The sequence below is a fragment of the Mus pahari genome, chromosome 2 (assembly GCF_900095145.1).
Source record: "Mus pahari chromosome 2, PAHARI_EIJ_v1.1, whole genome shotgun sequence".
Classification (NCBI taxonomy): domain Eukaryota; kingdom Metazoa; phylum Chordata; class Mammalia; order Rodentia; family Muridae; genus Mus; species Mus pahari.
Window position 1 is genome coordinate 139,781,166 of NC_034591.1, and position 14,663 is coordinate 139,795,828.

At 46.3% G+C, this 14,663-nt stretch overlaps 1 protein-coding gene across 1 annotated transcript in view; it reads left to right on the top strand.

Moving 5' to 3' along the window:
* Positions 1 to 12,316: 12,316 nt before the first annotated feature.
* Lpcat3 (lysophosphatidylcholine acyltransferase 3) overlaps positions 12,317 to 14,663 on the top strand; it is a 41,645-nt gene continuing 39,298 nt past the window's right edge. Inside the window, exon 1 of the mRNA XM_021190011.2 lies at positions 12,317 to 12,567. Coding sequence (XP_021045670.1) covers positions 12,417 to 12,567 — 151 coding nt within the window. The 5' untranslated portion in view covers positions 12,317 to 12,416. The remainder of the gene's footprint in view (positions 12,568 to 14,663) is intronic.

Here is a 14,663-nt window from a genome sequence, read left to right on the forward strand (position 1 = left end):
TTACAGTGACAGAAACAGAGCTAGAACACATGGCCTCAGACCACCCTCATCCAGATAATTCTGCTTTGAGACCTCTTTCCAAGTGACACGATATTGTACCGAGTGGGCAATTAAATGTAACCATCACAGTAAATCACCTTGAGTATTCCTCCTTGCAGATACATATAGGAACGTATAAATGCTAAATAGATGTACTTGTGGTCTCCCCATCCCCTTTCCCGAGTGGAGAGTATACACCCCAGGCACATGCCTACAATCCCAGAAAACTCAGAGAAGGAAGAGTCAGGGGAGTCAGGAGTTCAAGATCATCAGTGAGTTTGAGGCCAGAGTGGGCTACATGAGATGCTGTCTCAAAATACAATATAGGAGCTAAGGAGATGCATTACAGGTTAAGAGCACTGGTTGTTCTTCCAGAGCCCCCAGGTTCAGCACTCACATGGCAACTTACAACATCAGTAAATCCGATGCCCTCTTCCAACCTCCCTGGCCACCAGGCATGCACTTGATGGGCATATATGCTTACAGGTTTTTCATACACATGAAATAAAAACAAACAAATCCTTAAAATATAAATATGAGTCAGGAGAAGGTGGCACATACCTTTAATCCCAGCACTTAGGCAGATTTCTGTTAGTTCGAGGCCAGCCTGGTCTACAGAGCAAGTTCCAGGACAGCAAGGGATACACAGAGGGTTTCCTGTCTCAAAAACACAAAACAAACAAACAAATTATACATATACATATAATACACATGTGCAAGTGTGTGTGTGTGTGTGTGTGTGTGTGTGTGTGTGTGTGTACAAAAGCTTCTAGAAAGAACCATGCCTTCCACGGACTGAGTTTTTTCACAAGGCTGATTAACTGACTAGAATGTCAGTGGTTTTGGAGAGGGTGAGCTTGGAGTTAGAAGAACCTAATTACAGTTCGTCTTAGACAATCTTCAGACCCTTCTAAAGCCATTCCTGGCTGACCGTGTCTGACTTAACATCCTTGTACCTATCAGGGGAAACCTTTTGGAGAGTATTGACAGGATGCTAACTTCTACCAGCCAAAAACGCTAAACATGCCATGAGGCAGAATCTACGGTCTAGAGCAGAGATTCCCCTTGTGGTGGTTTGAATATGCTTGGCCCAGGGAATGGTACTATTAGGAGATGTGTGGCCTTCTTGGAGGAAGTGTGTCGTTGTGAGGGTGGTCAATGAAACCCTCCTTCTAACTTCATAGAAGCCAGCCTTCCCCTAGTGGCCTTCAGATGAAGATGTAGAACACTCAGCTCCTCCTGCACCATGCCTGCCTGGATGCTGCCTTGCTCCTGCCTTGACGATAATGGACTGAACCTCTGAACCTGTAAGCCCCCCAATTAAATGTTGTCCTTTATTAGAGTTGCTTTGGTCATGGTGTCTGATCACAGTAGTAAAACCTTAAGACACCCTTGCTTTGATCTAGCCTACCTAGCTGACGTTCCCATTCCTGTCTTTTTAAAGTGCTTCCATTTGTGGCTTTCTTTGTTCTGTAACTATGAAGACCCATGAAACTGATACCTCTCATTGGAGCATGGCATTGTAGGTAAACTGCATCAGTGTTCCTGGGCCATGGTTGCTCTTATTTGGCTCCAGGATAGAGTATCTCTTATTCCCTGTGAGGTGAGAGTTGTGTTTGTGTCTGCAGTTATGGAATGAACCACTTCACACTGGAGCCGTCACCCAGACCAGAGCAGGTACCAGCATAAGTTCTTTGTGTCCAAACCTGACAGCATTATCTCCTTGGGTATATTCTTTGAGAGACCTTTCTGGAACTCAGATTTCCCTTGTTCAATGGACAGTCTGTTGTCTACTCTGAGCTTCTTGTTTTAAATCCTACTTGTTGGTTATCTTTTTTTGAGAGTATGCTTTCCAACCATGCATAAGGTATGCTTTGTTTGCTTTGAAAGCATTTTGGTTTCCAGCCATTCAGTTTTGTTTTGTTTTGGGGAAGGGTGTTTGTTTGTTTGTTTGTTTGTTTGTATGTTTTGTTTTGTTTTGTTTTCAGGGCTCTGAAGTCATTTTGGTTTCTGACTGTTTGGTTTGTTAATTTGCTTCCATTTGGTCCACTTTGCCTTGGACACTCCTCCCAGATTTAACGAAGGGAGAAAATGTTTGAAGGAAAAGATGATTCGGTTTAATGCATGATGAGTATGTGAATTCAACCTGCCAGTGTTAAAAGGAGGAGCTTAACTAAAGGTAGCTTGGCTCCACACCTTCCCCCAGTGGGAACATTTACATCTCTAGATTGCTTTATTTTTGAGCTTTTACCAACAAATATTTTTTAAAACATACATGGTTTGAAATTAGAATTTCAAATCACTAAATATATAAATACAAAAAGAAAAAAGAAAAAAAGAAAGGAAGGAAGAAAGGATGGCAGGGAGGAAGAGTAATACATAAGTTGCAGAAAACTCCAGAAGATGGACAGACCTTCCATGATTATGGATTAGAAGAACTAAGATTGTGAAAGCACCCTACCATCCTACCGATAACAATCTACAGACTCAGTGCAACCCCAGAAGCAATTTCAGAGCCATTCTTCGAAGATGTAGGGAAAAAAACAATCTCAAATTTTACATGGAATACAAAAAGTCACAGCTAGCCAAAGGTGTTATATTGCCTAGTTCCTGCTAGCCCCTTATGTATGCATTCCTCTGTTTTGTGTAAAGGGTCATTAAGCATCCAATAACCTCAATGTACCTTGGCTGATCTGTCACCTAACTTCTTTGTTTTCTTCTGTATTATAAGTCTGATGCTCACTTTGAGAAATTAATTCAGATCAACAACAACAACCACAACAAAAAAGAATGCTTTGGAAAAGTCACCCCACCAGATTTCAGAGTCACTATACTAAAAACACCGTGGCCCTGGTACAACAGCAGACTTGGGATCAGAGGAAGCAAGAGATGACTCTGATACTAGTCCGCACCTATACAGCTACCTGGTTCCTACTCGGTACCAACATCTACATTGAAGAGAAGACAGGATCTCCAACAAATGGTGCTGGGAAATCTGGATTTCAACACACAGTAAGAATAAAACTGGAGTCTTATCTCTCACTCTACATACATAAAACTCAACTCCTAATAGTCCAAGGAGGACCTCGACTTAAGACCTGAAACTCTGTAACTGCTAGAGGTTCTAGTACAGAGTGTCCCTCAGTTTATAGGCACAGATATGGACTGTACAGGAGTCTGAATAGGATTTCTGTATTGCTGGATGACCAACAATCCACACATGGGATCTCACTAAGGAAAGAACCTTCTGCATGGCAAAGAAGACTGTCAATCAAATGAAGAGGCAGCCCACAGAATGGAAGAATTGCTCTGCTGAGTATTGGTGTCTAGAATATACAATGAACTCTAAAAGCTAAATACCAAGAAAACAAGCCGCCCAATTAAAAAATGGGCTGTAGCAGATGGAAAGCTGGCTTGGAGACTGAGAGGACCAGAATTCAGTTCCCAGCAGCAGGACGAGAGCTCAGCTCCATATCCCACAGCTATCAGACACCTATAGCTCAAGCTCCATGGGGCCTAATGCCCTCCCCTGACACATGTGGCATATACATAGACAAAAATAAATATTAAGAAATAAAAAAGGAATGGCTGCTTCCATACTTTCTCTAAGTCTGAAATCTAACGGTGTTGTTTCTTTCCTTTCCTGTCTCTGCAAGGCTAGCTAGTTTTGTCTCAAGCTGACACAAGCTGGGGGATTCTCAGCTGAGAAAATGCCTCCATCGGATTGGCCCGAAGGTAAATCTATAGGGCCTTGTCTTACTTAAGGAGTGAGTGAGTGAGTGAGAGCCCGTTAACTGTGGATGATACCACTCTTGGGCAGGGGGTCCTGGGGGCTGAGCAACCCATGAGGAGCAAGCCAGTAAGTAGCACCTATCCATGGCCTCTGTACCAGCTCCTGCTCTGCCTTCCTTTGTGACAAAGTGTGACCAGGAAATGTAAACTGAAATAAGACCTTCCTTCCCCAACCCACATTGCTTTTGATCATGGTGGGGTTTTTTTGTCTTTGTTTTGTTTTTTATCACAGCAATAGAAACTCTAAGACATCTACTTTCTGTAAATCTAATGCTTAGACAACTAGAATTCTGCTGGCTCCTCCCATAAGATGCTCTGATAAAGCAGCTGGCTCTATTGACTTCAAAGACCAAAATAGGGGAGTTTAGACTGGAAGCATTTTCATTCTGAGAGGTTAAAAGCCCAGCTGCTGTAGGATCTGAAGGCTACTCTAGCATTTCCTGCATCGGAATGGTGCTGAGCAGGCTCCCTAATTTCATCTACAAATTTATCCTGTGAAGAAAAAAAATTTAACAGTGGCTGCAAGTAAAGGTGCTTGCTGCCAAGCCTAACAAACTCAGTTCAATCCCTGGGACCTGTATGGTGGCAGGAGAAAACTGGCACCTGCCAGTCATCCTCTGACCTCCCATCTGTGAGCTGGGGTATGCATATGCATGCCAGCATATACACAAATATGATCAATAAATGAAATATAACAATTTTAATGATGTATGAGGATCTAGAGTCCATTTTTAGTCTCTCTCTCTCTCTCTCTCTCTCTCTCTCTCACACACACACACACACACGCACTCACATACATACACAGTCACACACATACTCGTATACACTCACATACATATTACACAGTCACACATACACACACACACTCATATACACTCACATACACACTCACACACATGCACACACATACACTCACACAGTCACACACATAAACATTCACACATTTGGGAGCACATGCACACACATACACACACACTTCTTAAGAAGCTAGAAGAGTGGGTAGCCAGGCATGGTGCTACGTGCCTCTATCCCTACCATTCCAGAGGCAGAGTAATCCCTGCAAATATGAGATCAGCCTGCTCTACAGAGTGACTTTAAAGAACCTGTCTCAAAAAGGTTTTGTTTTTAATGCCAGGGATGGTGATGCTGGCATTTGGGAGGCAAATGCAGAAGGATCAGGAGTCCATGGCTATCTTGGGCTACATAGTAAGTTTGAGGTCAACCTGCTGAACTACGTGAGACCCTGCACACAAACCAAAGAAAAAGCAGAGTCGTGAGTATTAGGTTATTTAAGCAGTAATCTTGAACTCTGGGGTTTTAAAACCCTGAAGGTTTATTTGTTGTTCAAGATAAGTCTGATGCCAGCTGGGTGTTTTGTCCCTCTTACAGCTGTGCCACACAAACCAGGTGGCTTTTGTAAGGTGAGAGGGGACAGGAAGTGGAAAGCATGCTGACCCCTTACCATAGCCTGGCTTAGAAACAATACACTTCACTCTTGCTTACAGTCACAGCCAGAACTGGTTACCTGGCCTAACCACAAGGACGCAGAGGACGTGTGCGGAAAGAGGAGGACAGCTGCCCCAGAGATTGTGTTTCAGAAGTCTGGTAGGGAGGGAAAGAAGAAGGCAGTAACTTGAGAGAAAGGGGGAAGGGGAGTCTTCCAGGATAGAAGCCCCTGAAGATGATACCAGAGAACAAAGCGTCAATTGAGATGATGTTCTTCGGTTTAACTGTGTTTCCCCGAGACTCATATGTTAAAATGGAATGATCAGTGTGATCATATTAAGAGGCTGGAGGCTGAAGATGTGGCTCATTTTACAGGGTGGAAGCCCTGGGTCCAGTCCTCACCACCAACCAGGCATGGTGTTACAGGGCTGTAATCCTAGCAGTGAGGAAGAAGTAGAGGCTTAGGGACCAGAAGTTCAAGGTCATCCTGGGTCATGGTAGATTGAGTTCTAGGCCAGTGTGGGCTGCAAGAGATTCTCTGGGGTTGGACCTGTTGGAGATGACTAAATCCTGAAGTGGAACACAGAATTGTAACTCAGTTTGCTTGTCCAAGATGTATAAAGCCCTAGATTCAATTGCCAACATCACATAAAACCAGGCGTGGTCTCTCTTCCTCTCCCTCCCTCCTCTCCCCCTCTCTCCCCCTTTCCTTCTCCCTTTCCCTCCCTCCCCTCCCCCTCCCTCCCCCTTTCCTTCTCCCTCTCCCTCCCTCTGTTTCTCTGTGTGTGTGTGTCTCTCCCTCTCTCTGTCTCTCCCTCTCTCTCCCTCTCCCTCTCTCTGTCTCTCCCTCTCCCTCTCTCTCCCTCTCCCTCTCTCTGTCTCTCCCTCTCTCTCCTCTCCCTTTCCTTCTCTTTTCCCCCTTCTCCTCTCCCTCTATCTCTATCTCCCTACTCTCCACCCCATCACTCCTCCCTTCCTTCCTTCCTTCCTTCCTTCCTTCCTTCCTTCTCCTCCTTCACCGTGCTTAGATGTTTGGAGAATGTCCCTGAGTAGCCCAGTCTGGCCTGGAATTCACAGAACTCATCCTGCCTAAGGCCTGACAAGTACATGAGCCTGATTTGCTTTTTTCTCTATCAACTGTGTGTAGCCCAGGCTGGCCCTTCAGCCTCTATTTCACCAGTGCTTGAACTGCAGAATTTTTGCCACCATAACAAGCTCTAGTTTTATTAACATTTTTAAGATTTATTTATTTTATGTATATAAGTACACTGCCGCTGTAAGACACACAAGAAGAGGGCATAGGATCCCATTACAGATGGTTGTGAGCCACCATGTGCTTGCTGGGAATTGAACTCAAAACCTCTGAAAGGGAAGTCAGTGCTCTTAGCATCTGAGCCATCTCTCCAGCCCTAGTTTTATTAATTTTAAGATTTATTTTTATTTTTATTTGTGTGTATGGGTGTCTGTTCCATACAGTGCTGACAGAAGCCAGGTAGGGCCTAAGATCCTCTCAAGCTGGAATCACAGGGGACTGTGAGCAGCTTGACTAGGCTCTGGGAATAGAACTTGAGTCCTCTGTCAAAGAAGCAAATGGCCATAGCCCAGGCTGTCCTGGAACTTGACCTGTAGACCAGGCTGGCCTCAAACTCAGAGATCGACCCGCCTCTGCCTCCTGGGTGCTGACGGTTTTATAGGTGCATACCACCACTATCCTAGAAGCAAATGGTCTATCTGCTGGGCCATCTCTCCACAGTCCCTAATTTATTTTATTTTTTTTTAATTTAACTTAATTTCGTTTATCTGGGTTTTGTTCTTGTTTTATTTAGGAACTTGAGACAAGTTTCCATGTATATCCCAAGCTGGACTTGAACTCAGAATGTAGCATAAGCTAGCTTCAAACTCTCAGCAATCCTCCTGTCTCAACCTTCCAAATGCTGGAATTAAGGACATGTGTCAATACACCTAACTTCATCTTTGTATTTTAAGGGTCAATATCTAACGTAGTAGGTTCTTAGTGAAGGGGTTTAATTATAAGGTAAACTATATAACCAGAAGCTTGCTCTGGGGAGCACTCTCTTAAAATAAAGAAGGTGATCACACACACACACACACACACACACACACACACACACACACATACACACCATTAGGAATCCCACAGGAACACCAAGCTACTCCGCCATAACTCTGACTCTTGCCAACTTGTGACACCCTTTTCCTCCCACTGGGTTGACTCATCCAGCCTTGATGTGACAATATGTGCCTGGTCTTATTTAGCTTGTTATATATATTGTTTAGTTGAAGACCCTGGGAGGAGCAGAGGTGGATCTGAGGAAGAGGGGACATGGAGAGAAACTGGGGCAGGGGGGATTGTAGCCAGGATGTAATATATGAGAGAAGAATTTTATTAAAATAAGGAAGAGAGGCCGGGCGGTGGTGGTGCACGCCTTTAATCCCAGAATTTGGGGGAGGGGGGGCAGAGGGGGCAGCTCTCATGTTCTCTCTCTCTCTCTCTCTCTCTCTCTCTCTCTCTCTCTCTCTCAATTTGAGGCCAGCCTGCTGGCCTACAGAGCAAGATCCAGGACAGCTGGGGCTACACAGTGAAACCAATGAAGAAGAAGGAGGAGGGGGGGAGAGGAGAAGGAAGAGGAAGAGGAAGAGGAGGGAGAGGAGGAGAAAGAGAGGACATAAAACATAAAATCAGTTTTAGTGTCTTGACTGGCAATTTTTTTAAAGATACATTTATTTATTTATGTATGAGTACACTGTAACTTCAGACACACCAGAAGAGGACATCAGATTCCATTACCGATGGTTGTGAGCCATCTCTCCAGCCCTGGCCAGCAACTTTTAAAATGAGTGTAAATAGATATGGTCAGAGGTCATGTCGTCTGTATTGCACGTATGTATAAGTAGCACATATTTTATTGTTTCGATATATTTGTACAGATCTCAAAAAATATATTTTATGTAAATGGGTGCTTGTTTTGAATGTATCACTGTATACTACTTGTGTGCCTGGTACTGAGAGGCCAGGAGGGTATCGGCTCCCCCGGGAACTGTAGTTAACACATGGGTGCAGAAAATCAAACTGGGGTTTTCTGGAAAACAGTAGCCAATGCTCCGAACTGCTGAGCCACCTCTCCAGGCCTGCAGTTAAGTTCTTATAAAGTTTGGAAGCCCAAGTCCAAGAGAAACTCTCATTGTTGGTTAAGGAAGTAGCCCACTGTGGTACTGGTCTGCTGAGGAGACACAGTGAAACCTTGTCTCAAACGAAAAACAAACAAAAAAGATAGTAGGGCCTGACTCCTGCTTTCAGAGCCATTGCAACACACTGAACTCCACAGGCAGAGCCACACAAGGAAAAGCTGGCCAGACCCTGGGTGACTCCAGCCCTCCCTGAGGAAAAAGACCAAACACTGACACGAGAGAGGCTAAAATGCCCAACTGCCATCCTTCGCACACTTTGTGCAAACTCCCAAGGGAGGCTCCAGAAGCAGCACCTGAACTTCAGTCAGTGCCCCAGAGTTCTCCAAAAAGCACCTGGAGAAGTGGGGGATCACGGCTGCCAAAGAGGGCAGGTGTGGCACAGGAGGGCCAGCCAGCATTGTTCTGAATACTGCTACCAAATCAAAGACCAGTCCTGCCTAACCACTGTGGACAAGGAACTGGGAGAGGTGGAGTGCCCACCACAGGAACTCCAGGAAGCTAAGAATACTACTGTCTACAGAGGTAAAGTAATTGTTGGTGCCTCAGAAAAGGAAAGCGCCAAGTGTGAAACAAAAAAGAAAAGGAGGAAAGACCAACAGGAGGAGAAGGTGTGGTGGTGGTGGCGGCAGTGATGGACACACTCAGTTGTTTTTTTTTTTTTCAGTTTTTTTTTTTACTTTATTGGGTTTTTTTGTTTTGGTTTTTGGTTTTGAGACAGGGTTTCTCTGTATAGCCCTGGCTGTCCTGGAACTCACTCTGTAGTCCAGGCTGGCCTCGAACTCAGAAATCCACCTCCTCTGCCTCCCAAGTGCTGGGACTAAAGGCGTGCGCCACCACGCCCGGCTCGGCTATGCTCAGTTCTAACACAGTTATTTCTTCTTTTCTATAGAGTACATAATTCCTCACTACACAACTCACTAGATTTTTTTTAAAAAGAATTGAAATTATTTTTTTCCTCTGTGTGTAGTCCTGGCTGTCCTGGAACTGGCTCTTTAGACCAGGCTGGTCTTGCCTGAGTGTGGCAATTAAAGATGTGTGCCACCACTATCTGGCAAATGACTTTTTAAAATATGTGTCTTAATTAGGGTTTCTATTGTTGTGATAAAACAAAGCAAAACAAAACAAACCCAAACAAACAAAAAGGGCCATGACCAAAGCAGCTTAAAGAGGAAAGGGGTTGTTGTTTGTCTTCCACTTCCAAGAAACTCAAGTCAGGACAGGAGCTCAAGGTAGGAACCTGAGGCAAAACACAGAAGCAGAGGCTCAGCCTGCCTTATGTAATCCAGAACCACCTGCCCACACATGTACCTTTAATCCCAGCACTCAGGAGGCAGCTGCAGGAATATCTTTGAGTGTAAGGCCAACAACATGTTCTACATAGGGAGTTCCAGACCAGCCAGGACTACACAGGGACACCCTGCCTTAAACCAAGTAATAATAAAGTTAAAAAGTCGGATATGAGGACTCATCTCCATAATCCTAGCATTCTTATGTCAGAACGGGATGTAGAGGCAGAGGGGTTGGCCGGAAGCTCACATATGCAGCCCTTGCGAGTCTGAGTCAGGAGAATCAAAGTTCAAAGCCAGCCTGAGCTGTAGAGTTCCAAAGTTCCAAGTCATCCTGGACTTAGACCAGGTTGGCCTTAAACTCACAGAAATCCTCCTGCTTCAGCTTCTGTAGTTCTGGGATTAAAGGCATACACCACCATGACGCCCTGCTCACCTTTAAAAAAAATTATTAGTGGATGTGTGTGTGTGTGTGTGTGTGTGTGTGTGTGTGTGTGTTATATGTATGTTTGAATGTGGCGACAGGCATATCATGATACAGAGGACAACTTTTGGGAATTGGTTCTCTTTTCCTACCTTGAGTCCCAGCAATCAAATTCCAGAGTCAGCCAGGCATTTACAGCAAGCCCCTCCACCTGCTGCACCATCCCACCAGCCCAGTACCACACCTTTAAACAGAACTACCTGGTGATGAATATTCACATCAGGCAAATGATTGACTAAGATCTTCAGTGTCACATGAAGAAGGGAGATGACATCAGAAAGGGATACATTTGGCTCTCTGTACAGGCCACTGGTTCTCAAGCCTTGGCTCTCGACCCCTCTAGCAAAAATATTTGCTCGATGATTCATAACAGTAGCAAAATTACAGTTATGAAGTAGTAACAAATACAATTTTAGGGTTGGGGGGATCACTACAACATGAGGAACTATATTAAAGGGTCGCAGCATTAGGCTGAGAGCCACTGGTCTAGGTGATGTCTTTTCTTAATCCAGGGAGGTTGAAGTCTGCACTTTTCAGTAGGAGTGAAACATTTCATATTTAAAAAGAATGGCAGTGCTGGCGGGCTGGCTCTTGCAGAGGTCCTGCATTCAATTCCCAGCGCCCAAATCACACCATTCACAACTTCCTGTAACACCCAGACACCGGGGATAGGAAATCTTCATCTACACACCACCCACAGAGGTACAACCCTATAATTAAAAATAAAGTAAATCATTTTAAATTAAAATTTAATTAATTAAAATAATTGCAGGCCAGAGAGATAGCTCAGCACGTTACAGCACTTGCCAGCACTGAGTTCAATCGTCAGAATCCACGAAAGACAGTTGCCTGCAAGTTGTCTTCTGGCCTTCACGTGTGTTCTGTGGCAAAAACTAGCCCTTCCTCCAACATACCCCAACATATACACAAATGAAAAGGCAGGAGACATAGCCCAGTGTTTCAATGCTTACTTAGCACGTGCAAAACCTACGTTCAATTTCCCACTAAAAAAATGGGGAGGGGTGGGGGGCTGGAAAAAAGTATAAAATGCCATGGAAGTGTAAGCCATAGTTGAACTCTTTAGGACAAGAACTTGTGAACCCCTTTGTTACACACCGCGATAGACTGTCACTTTCCCTGGGGTCATCAGTGGGAAGTGACACTGCATAGGAGGAAAGGACTCATACTTTGTTTCATGCCTCTAGTGTTTGAACTTTCATCAGGAACATACATTACTTAAGCTGTGACAAAAGTAGCCTAATTGTTAATTAAAACGGCAAGTGTTAAGTAGGCTCTTTTTAATATAAATAGGCATATCCTAATTTCATTGCCTCCGGAGAGGCAATTTTACTATAGAAAGGGAACTCTGCATAAGGACTAGGGTTGTAGCTCCAGCAGGAGAGCGTGCACGCGGCACCGGTTCGAGCCCCAGTACTTAAACAACCGAAAAGGACCCGCAACGGGAAGAGCTACGTAGCATTAAAGGGTCAGATAGTGTTCTTGGGCCCCTGGGCTCCCCAAAAGCCTTCGGGAAAGGGTTGGGAATGCAGGACTCCCGAGTCCCCCGCCCCCGAGTAACCACCGTTAGGGGGCGCTCGCGGGGTGGCGGCAGACATTCGCGCCGCTCCGTTACATGCCCCAGTAACCCCAGCGCCGGCGACCGAGAGTAACCTCGCGGTCTGGTGACGCCCCCGCCCCCCCCCCGCCCCGACTCTCGCCTGCTCCTGTCTCAACCAATGGGAAGGCAGCGAGCAAGCCGGCCGGACACCCGTCCGACCCACTCCTTCCCGGAGCCGTCCGGACCGAGTTGTACTGTCACCTCGCCTGGCGCTCCCGCCTGCTCCAATAGCAGCTGGGTCGCGATCGCAAGCCCCGCCCCGCCCCGCCAGCCCGGCCCAGCCCGGCCCGCTTCCCTTCCTCACCGGAGTCACCTTTGCCTTACAAACGCTCGGCCCCGCCCTCTTCCTACCTTGCTGCGCTCGGCCCCGCCCCCGGCTGGCTCGACCAATAATCGGGTGGGTCTAGAGGCTCTGGGCGGGCCCGCAGCCAATGCGCACGCCGTGGGCGGGCCCCCGGCCGGAATTGGGGGTGAAGCCACCGCGTTCTGCCCACATTCGGGGCGCGGAGCTGGGGGTCCCCGGGGGGCGCCCGCAGTTAAGATGGCGTCTACAGCCGACGGGGACATGGGAGAGACGCTGGAGCAGATGCGGGGGCTGTGGCCGGGTGTCGAGGATCTGAGCCTTAACAAGTTGGCGACGTCTCTGGGCGCGTCGGAACAGGCGCTGCGGCTCATCTTCTCCATCTTCCTGGGTAAGGACCCTCCTGCCTGCCTCTGCCCCCTCGTGGAGTCCCAGGGAAATAGGCAGAATGGGGACTGGGGACAGGACCTGTCTGTCTGCCCCGAACCTGGGACACAGGAGGGCTTGGGGGTGCTGGTCCTCAAGCACACCAGCTATCGAAGGGAAGACAAGTCTGGTCTCGAGTCTGGGGGCCCGTACTCTCTGAACCTCTTCGTATTTCCTTTGGCCCATGCTGTGCCCTTTGGCTCCTCAGTCACCTTCCACCTCGTCATCGATATGCTGGACCGTGCCCTCGCGACCTATGTCTGTCTGTGGCTTTCGAGAGTTCGACTCTGGCCATGAGTACAGCTTATCTGTTATTAACAGCTCCCATCATGCGGTCTCCTTACGAGAGGCATAGGCCCTCGAACTTGGGATGTTTTAGCCCTACGGGCCTCCTCTGCCCGATATTCCATACTTATATCTTCTCGGTCTATTTTGTGTATTGCCAGCGTATAGTGTACTTTCATCTCTTTTCTGTCCTCTTTCTAGTATTTTCTTGTACCATATTGCTTTCCCTCTTAGCCGCCCACCTGTCATTTACCCTGGAATACGTTCTTACACTGGGCTTGGGAAACAGCACTATTAACAACCTTAAAAACTCCATGCTTGTTCCAAGGGACTATTTATTCATATGGTTCAAAGGATGTGATGTACCTGAATTTATGTCGCAACAAGCTGTGTTATATATTATATATGTATTTTATAGCCTTTTAAAAAAAACCACACTCTTCGAGGTTATTTAATACATGAGGTAACGTGGTATGATGAAAAAAGTGTGGACTTTGACGTTAAAGGAGTCCAACCCACTCTTGTCACTACTCACAAACGGTAAGACCCCCCAGGCAAGCCATTTAACCACTCTGCATCTAATTCTCTTATGAGTCGAAGACAGCCGTGCTTAGCATAGGATCGCTGTAAAGTCCGATAAGAATTCATAGGTCAAGGTCAGAGATCAGAGACTCGATTCAGTAGATTTTTAAGTCGTTGGAACTTTGGGGGAAGGCTGTGTAACTTTAACCTGAGAGAGGCGTAAGTAGAGGGTTAACTGTAGGACATTTGAGATAAATTGGGTGTGGTGACTTATGCCTTTGCGGCTCAGTGCCCTGAGACTTAGGCAAGAGAACTGTGAGTTTGAGCCTGGGCTAATGGTTTGAGACCCTATTTAAAAAAAAAAAAAAAAAGTTTGCGACGATTGGGCTGGGAAGAGTTTAAATTCGAGAAAGAAGTGTGGAAGTTATCCAGGAGTCAGCAGAGACATGAACACATAATATCACCAGAGGGTGTGGATCCAATCTACAGGATGACTGGAGCTTTAATCCATACTGAAACAGCCTTGGCTAATACCATTGTTATCTCATATCCTACCAAGGTGATCTTCCTTGCCTCTGATTAAAGTTTTGCTCTTCCTTGGCAGGACCCTAAGATTTCAGAGGTGGAGGGACCTTAGGTTCAGTGGTTGGCTCAAGACGGTGTCACTCAAACATCACCCAAATTTACCAGCATCCCACATCTCTGGCTTCATGTAGCACCACAGCTTTGAGCTTGTGACTCTTTGAACCTTGCTTCTGACCCAGTTTGTCGGCGTTGCGGTTGGCAATTAAGAACGCTTGCTGTTCATTAGGTAGGAGGGACCTCTGCTGCTTTCACAGCTGTGAGCTGGAAGTCTGAGCTGGAAGTCTAAGACGGAAGCAGTACACCGCCAGGCCGGCCTGTTAGGTGGATGTGAGGTTGGAATTAGGACTTGGGATTGTCTTTTGTGTGCTGACATCAGATGCCACCTGGCACTGCTGCTGTGCGATGTCACGAAAGTAAGCCTGACTAGGAAATCATCTTCCTCATGTCCCACCCCCCCCTACCCTCCTCTGCCCTGGTGACACATGAGCAGAGTAATAAGTACCTGGAACAACAGCCCCTTTTCCAAGCCTTCTGGCCTGTGCATACTATCATTCCCATGGCCGCCTTCTCCATCACGCGTATGCTTTCCCACTGGTACTTTGTTGGATTTCTCATTTTCAAATCAATTCTGGGCTCCTCTTCCTCCTCCTCCTCCTCCTCCTCCTCCTC